Raw genomic sequence first — 8,260 nt, forward strand, 5'->3', positions numbered from 1 at the left:
GAAAATAGTTCATCTCTCTTCTTCCACCACTTGTTGTTGTTGTTGTGGTCTTCAGTCCAGAGACTGGTTTGATATAGCTCTCCATGCTACTCTATCCTGTGCAAGCTTCTTCATCTCCCAGTACTTACTGCAACCTACATCCTTCTGAATCTGCTTAGTGTATTCATCTCTTGGTCTCCCTCTACGATTTTTACCCTCCACGCTGCCCTCCAATGCTAAATTTGTGATCCCTTGATGCCTCAGAACATGTCCTACCAACCGGTCCCTTCTTCTTGTCAAGTTGAGCCACAAACTCCTCTTCGCCCCAATTCTATTCAATATTCAATACCTCCTCATTAGTAATGTGATCTACCCATCTAATCTTCAGCATTCTTATGTAGCACCACATTTCGAAAGTTTCTATTCTCTTCTTGTCCAAACTATTGATCGTCCATGTTTCACTTCCATACTCGATGTTAACAAATTTCTCTTCTTCAGAACGCTTTCCTTGCCATAGCCAGTCTACATTTTATATCCTCTCTACTTCGACCATCATCAGTTATTTTGCTCCCCAAATGGCAAAATTGCTTTACTACTTTAAGTGTCTCATTTCCTAATCTAATTCCCTCAGCAGCACCCGACTTAATTCGACTACATTCCATTACCCTCGTTCTGCTTTTGTTGATGTTCATCTTATATCCTCCTTTCAAGACACTGCCCATTCCGTTCAACTGCTCTTTCAAGTCCTTTGCTATCTCTGACAGAATTACAATGTCATCGGCGAACCTCAAAGTTTTTATTTCTTCTCCATGCATTTTAATACCTACTCCGAATTCTTCTTTTGTTTCCTTTACTGCTTGCTCAAGATATAGATTGAATAACATCGGGGAGAGGCTACAACCCTGTCTCACTCCCTTCCCAACCGCTGCTTCCCTTTCATGCCCCTCGGCTCTTATAACTGCCATCTGGTTTCTGTACAAATTGTAAATAACCTTTCGCTCCCTGTATTTTACCCCTGCCACCTTCAGAATTTGAAAGAGAGTATTCCAGTCAACATTGTCTAAAGCTTTCTCTAAGTCTACAAATGCTAGAAACTTAGGTTCGCCTTTCCTTAATCTATTTTCTAAGATAAGTCTTAGGGTCAGTATTGCCTCACGTGTTCCAACATTTCTACGGAATCCAAATTGATTTTCCCCGAGGTCGGCTTCTACCAGTTTTTCCATTCGTCTGTAAGAAATTCACGTTAGTATTTTGCAGCTGTGACTTATTAAACTGATAGTTCGGTAATTTTCACATCTGTCAACACCTGCTTTCTTTCCACTTACAGGATGATAACCTCAAATAATCTAAAATATCTACAAACTAAAGTTAATGATTTAGAGATCTCTCTGGTATATGAAAATGCACGTTGTTTTGAGCCCTTTAGTTTCATGACAGGGGCTTACTTCTACGGCTAGTATTACCGGAGATACACCTTAATGATTGAATCGTACTTTCTGACTAATGCAAACCAAAAGAAAGTTTCCTGATCCTAGTTGAGTGTCTACATCTGAATGTGTTTGTTATTCTCGTGCTTGCGATGCTGCTGTGTGTATGTCTCTCTGTGTGATAGTTTACTGTGATTAGCTTTCGTCCTACCACATGATGAGTATGTGCACAATAACTAGCCTTGTACATTCTGGTAGGCAATGCAATGTGCTAACCTATGACGTTTTTCAGTGTCTTGTATCTATTTTTGTGTGGCTGATTTGTCAATTTTCGAGTAATTATTATATTTATTTCAAACGCTTTCTTCATAACTGGGTTCCAATAGAGCAAATACTGGTTAAATGATGAAATGCCTCCCCTGAGCGAAAATCTTTATGTAGTTCTTTGATCTGCGGTTGTCCAGTTTCAGCCTCATCGTCATTATCAAGCATTTGCATCTAAGTGGTCACACACATTCTTCTGGAAATCGTACGTGAAGGCAAAAAATAAAACACCGGGAAGAGTGTCAAGGCATGTACGAGTCAACGTTGTCGAAATTATTTATAACGAGGTCATGATCAATATCAATGAGTATAAATTAACACTGCTTATCACTGCGTTGTAAAGACGTTCACGATGGCTGGAGCTCGTAAATGGACTGATATACTGGCTTCTCATGCCATTCTTGCTGCCACAGTCCAAAAATTCTTCTCGACTAAACTTTGTTTTCAACAGCTGCTGTTTCACCTGTGTTATATCAAGCGCATAATGGGTTACAGAGGGCAAGCGAAGCACAGTGAAGCGTCATAATTGAGATATTTTACTACAGAGGAACTGAGTTTGTGTAGAAAATCGGACAGACTCGAAGACAGTGACGCTGGAAAAAGTTGAAGATTTGTGCACTAAAAATGAAAATCTGAGGAAACTCAAGAATCACTTTATAGCAGTCAATAACAACAAACAACAGAAAATTAAAAGCAATATATATATACTGAGATACCTAGCCAGATAAAAAAATTATTGGTTTTGTAACAGTCGTATTCTAATAACATGGTGACGCTGGTTTTGGTCTTGTTCGTTGTTATATCTTGCTTCTCCTTGTTGTTACCTATTTCATACAGAACGGGCAGCGCCAGCGGACAGATGAAAAGGAGAGGTGGAAAGAGAAGGAGACCACGACACATTTTTTGTCTAGGGGGCTTACCATGTGAGAGCCCCTTCTCTCATCATATTTATGTTAAATGAAGCTTCATTTTTTATGGTTCCAGCAATATCCATGGGGATTCCGCAACCTGCTGAACTGGATCGCTAACGAATACCCAGGTTATCCAATCATAGTGACAGAAAACGGCTTGGGAAATTCTGGTGGCCTCAATGACACCGACAGAATCGATTACTATACGGTGAGTTCATTACTTTCTGTCACAGTTAACATTAGCAGTTTACCTCCGTAAAATGTGCCTTTTAAATATGTTGGATGTACATTACAGTCTTACTTAACGGCTCTTCTACAAGCTGCCAACACAGACGGCATACCAGTAATCGGCTACACTGCATGGAGTCTTATGGACAATTTGGAATGGAACAGTGGATTCACGTGAGTGCTTATGCATTTTTTCCCTTTGCATTTGCTCCAAAATTGGGAAACAGCAGTAGCTTTTTACCTATCTTAAGAATTTTCTTCGGCAATAGGCAATAACAGAGTTAACACAGGCACTGTCGAGACTGTTGTTCTAGGTCTTGTAAAGAACTCTCTCTCGTCCGCGGTACATACTATTGAGTGTGAACGAGAACCAAAACTCATCGTGTTACTGACATACTATTAGCAGTACAGAATTCTTCGGATTTCAAGGTTCTTGAACAGCTGGAGTACTACCACAATACCTATAACTTCCAAAATGAATATCAGTCACGATCCCAAAATATTACAGAGAAGTACCTGCATTGATCAAATTGGTGTACAACCTCAAAGAAGCCACGTAAAGACGTTAAACATTCTTCTTTACACTGCTTGATTTGGAAATATGACATTTCTTACGCAGTTCATTCATAAACTCTACAGATGCCTGAGCGACAACCTCGAGTCGTTTGTTGCTTCAGAGAAATACTCATAGACAAGGGCACGTTCATGAGGTCTTTCATTCAGTTCCTGCATATGATTCTCACGTGTTATATCATGTGTTTGCGTTCTTGTAGATATGAGATGTACATTGACAATATCCAGCTGTATCTAAATTCCTGCTGTAAGAAGATCGGTTCTCCTGTACTACGAATGAATTATCTGCGATTAGCATCAACAGGAGGTCAAATAATGGGTCTCAAAGTAACCCTAAAACTCACAGGTGATTCTTGCATCTTAACGAATGATTACCAGTGAACGTTTTCGTTAAGCTATTTCCCCCTTACTCTTTGATAATGAGACATAACAATATTAAAGGAAGCTATAATTAATCAAGAATGCACTGCCACAACATGAAAGATGTTATTCTCTTACTTATATACAATAAAATATTTTTATAAAGTATTTCCATCTTAAATAAAACTAAACCAGTCCAACTGTTAGTCTGCTACGTCTCTGTAATGGTGATGTATCACAAATAGAAACTCTACAGCGTGGAGTTAATAATAAATACTTGAACAGAGTATTTCACTAACTTTCGCTTGTCATCATTTTATTTTACATGTTCGGTTAAGGCGAAACCGAGTTGTTATTTTCCACACCCGCTGATTTCTCCAAAAGCATCTTAATCAATAGTTAGTAATACATATACCCTTTTATGATATATCTATCCTCATTCAATAATTAGAACCCAAGATCTGGCATACACAGCACCTCAGCTACACCTGTACATACACTGTACAATCAACAGTACATAAACACCTATTACTGGGCATTAACGTGGGGTGTGTCAACCCTGCGTCTTCATGTCGGTTTGAACTCAGCTGGGGACACATTCAATGAGATGTCTGTGGAGGAATGGCAGACCATTCTCCTCAAGAGCCGAAACCAGAAAATTTATTCGTGTTGGACGCAGAGTCTGGAACAAAGTCGACGTTCTAACTTATCCCAAAGGTGCTGAATTCGGTTCAGGTAGGGACTCTAGGCGGACCAGTCTGTTTTAGGAATGTTATTGTCCGCAACTCACTGACTTATAGATGCTGCTTTGTGACAGTGTAGGTTGTCATGCTGGTACAGCCATCGTTCCGGAATTTTTTCTTCCGCATTTGTCGTTTTTCTTATGCGCAGCAAGGTAACCACACCTTGACAGCGAAGGGCACCCCCATACTGTACCACCACCTCCTCCCCACTTTCCTGTTGGCACTATGCATGATGGTTGGTATCGCTTTCCACGAATTCACCAAAAAAATCCTCCAACGGAGGGACACACTCCGGATCACTCGATTCGAGTCACGCATTGACCAGTAGCGTTACTCTTTACACCACTTCAGGTGTCTCATAACGTTGACTACAGAGACACGCGGCATACGAGCAGTTGCTCGACCATAATACCCAACTTTCTGTAACTCCCTACGCAAATTGTCCTAGTTGGACAGCTGGTAGCACTTCTGTACTCACGAATGATTCTTTCAGGTGACTTCATGCATTTTTTACAACCAACCTGCGGAGTGGTCTGAGGCTCCTGTCCATCAGTATAGGAGGTCTGATTGGTCTTGGTTTAGCTTTGGTGGTTCCTTCCACATTCCACTTCACTTTCATATCACCAATAGTCGACTTGATGAGCTTTAGAAGGGTTTAAATGTTGCCGATGGATTTGTTACTCAGATGACACCCAGTGACTAGTTCATGTTCTAGGTCACTGAGGTCGTCTGACCGACCAGTTCCACTGTAACTGTTTCTCTACAAACAACGCAACACTTCCCGGCTCCTTATATATGGCTGCTTCCCCCTCCCCCACCACCACCACCACCACGCCCCACCCTCGTGTGGCATCTAGCGGTCACTGTCATATTTTATAGGTTTGTCTGGATACTTGTAATCAGATACTGTAACTATGTAATCTACTTCCTCCTTGCTACGGCCATCTATTGTCCACATTAAAGTCTTTTATGAAGATTTGAGAGGAGCGAAGATTACAACAAACTTTCAAGTTTTGTTAGCTTGTCATGTTGAGATGGCTCCAGATCTTCTTGTCTGATTCTTGATGGTCAAAATGTCACATCAGGTTCTCACGGTTGGTTTGAACGAAATAAATCTGGAGGTTGTTGTTGCAGCATTTTTTCTCACATTTTGGTATATCATACAGTATTTTGATTTTTCACATTAACAAAGGCAAAATTACATTGTTCGCACAGAAATACTTTCGATCACATCAGAGACACGCTTACAACTCTCACCTCTGCAGAAACAATTATATTCCAAAGGGTTTACAATTTTTCGTAACAAATGTATATCTACTAGCTTTAATTTCGATTACTATTTCATAAATGAATCCAGAAATAAACACAGTAAACAGTACAGGATTGCGTCATTAATAATAGAAATTTTAGGTGTGCAAATATTTCGTAATTTCAAATGTTTCTAAAAAAAATAATTTTAACTGTACATTATGAACTAGTACTTAACCATTGTAAAATCGGAACTAAAATTTGTTATAAAGTAATTGCTTTTCATAAATTTAAGCTTGAAATATAACATACTGTGTACAAAATAATGTGAAGCTTTTCAGGAAAGCAACTGATATACTGATCTTTCCAAAAGTCGAAAAATAATGGTGGTATCAGCAACAGCTGTTGCATAGCTATTTCACGAACAGGTGTCACTGAGGATGTACACAGTGAGTTGTGTCTGATAAAAACACGCTTCGATTTAGACGAAATCAGAGCTCTCTGCGTTATCATCAGTTTAATTTCGTTATCATCATACCGCAGATTAATTGTTGTTATCTGGCAACGAACAAGGACAAAGAATGTGATAGCAGCCGATTACAAGGTCAGCAGTGAACACCTTGAGTATGTCACATTACGTAAGTATTTCCGAGTATTACTATCAAACGAAGTGATTTTGGACGAGCGCGTAAAAGCAGTATAACCAATTGCGAACAGAACACTTAAATTTTTGGAAGGATCCTATGAAAATGCAGTTCATCTATAAATGAATTCGTTAGTGGGAGCAGTTCTGCAGTTTGGAACCATCGTTTGGACTCGTTATCAAGCAGGTAAGACTACAGACATCAGACAAACTCAGAGATACGTCGTTAGGATTGTAACAAGTCTGCACAGCTCATACGAAAACATAACAGAGATGCTCAGGGGACTTACATGGAAACTTTGGAAGAAAGTCGACTTACTTCTTACGAAAACTTGTGTAACTATAGAGACCAGGTACTGTAGGAAGACTGGGTGAGCATTACGCTGCCAGTATGGTATATCTCGCTTAGGGATGATGAGAACAAGCTAAAGAGAGTTTAAGTGACGTAGGCAGACACGAGTAGAATAGGAAAGAAGATCACCAATCTTGATTCAAAGTACCCTCCATTGTGCAATGTGTATCGGCTTGAGGAGAGCAGGCCTACGTATAACCATAGCAGTAGAGAAACCAGTACAGCGGTTCCACTATCAAGACTTTCCTCACCCCTTTCATTTTCTGTTTCTTTTCGTCCCGTATCGAGACTAAATTTCCTCTCGTTGTCTCTTCAACTGCCTTTCCTACGTTATTACTCACTCTTCCTCATACTGGTTAACAAATCTGTGATAAATGATGTTTTGTATCATCACGTTTGATTTGTATAGCTTACATTTTTCCTTTCATTTTTTCGTTTATTTCAGCTGATTTTGTTCGTATTTTTGTCATATTAAGATATGTTTTAAAAATATCTGAAAATGGTCACCACTGACCATAATCCGTATCAAAGAAGAAAAATAGATTCTCATCATCAACCAGAATGACAGAAATGAATTCTACACTTTCTGGATCTCCGTTTCTATTCGCGAATATGTCGTAGCCTGTTCTTACTCATTTTATTTCTTTCCAGAGTAAAATTCGGGCTGTACGAGGTGGATTTCGACAGCCCTAACAGAACCAGGACGCCGAAGGCTTCTGCAGGTGTCATATCGCAGATCTACGAGAGCAGAGAGGTGCCTCAAGAGTACTTCCGCTACAGTCTTGTCTGAACTTGTTGCTACCACTTTACGTGACTGTCTGTAATGGTGAAATAAATGACTCTGGCTAACATAAGTTCTTACTGTCAGTACTAATGAATCTATTAGCCTAAGTCACAGCTGTTTGTAATTGAAATTTTTACTTTCCTTTGTCCCCTTTGCATCATCCATATTACAAAATATGAGAAAAGCAATGAGATGATAACACGTGAAGGCATCTTGATACCTAAACAAATGACTCTTGATATATAATTTAGAGGCTATCTAGTTTTTTATTCATGTATATCTACATGTACATCATTACTCTACAGTTCACAAATAAGCGCTTGACGGAGGGTTCATCGAACCACCTGTAAGCTAACTCTCTACCGTTCCACTCTCGAGAAGTGCGCGGAAAAGATCAAACACTCAAAAATTTCCATGCGGGCTCTGATTTCTCTTATTTTATGATGATGTCATTTCTCCCTATGAAGGTGGACGTCAAAAAAATATTTTCACACTTTGAGGAGAAAGTTGGAGATCGAAATTTCATGAGAAGATACCGCCATAGCGAGAAAAGCCTTTGTTTTAATGACTGCCACACCAATTCGTGTACCATATCCGTAGCACTCTCCCTATTTCGCAAAAATAAAAGACGAACTGCCCTGCTTTGAACTTTTGCAATATCTTCTGTCAGTCCTATCTGAAGCGGATC

At 39.6% G+C, this 8,260-nt stretch overlaps 1 protein-coding gene across 2 annotated transcripts in view; it reads left to right on the top strand.

Moving 5' to 3' along the window:
- LOC126199077 (myrosinase 1-like) overlaps positions 1 to 7,642 on the top strand; it is a 143,926-nt gene extending 136,284 nt beyond the window's left edge. For both annotated transcript variants that reach the window (XM_049935813.1, XM_049935811.1), the window contains exons 9-11: positions 2,715 to 2,849; positions 2,937 to 3,043; positions 7,440 to 7,642. In XM_049935813.1, the coding sequence (XP_049791770.1) occupies positions 2,715 to 2,849; positions 2,937 to 3,043; positions 7,440 to 7,578 (381 nt within the window). In that variant the 3' untranslated portion in view covers positions 7,579 to 7,642. The remainder of the gene's footprint in view (positions 1 to 2,714; positions 2,850 to 2,936; positions 3,044 to 7,439) is intronic.
- The last annotated feature ends 618 nt before the right edge of the window (positions 7,643 to 8,260 follow it).

The sequence above is a fragment of the Schistocerca nitens genome, chromosome 8 (genome assembly GCF_023898315.1).
Source record: "Schistocerca nitens isolate TAMUIC-IGC-003100 chromosome 8, iqSchNite1.1, whole genome shotgun sequence".
NCBI lineage: Eukaryota > Metazoa > Arthropoda > Insecta > Orthoptera > Acrididae > Schistocerca > Schistocerca nitens.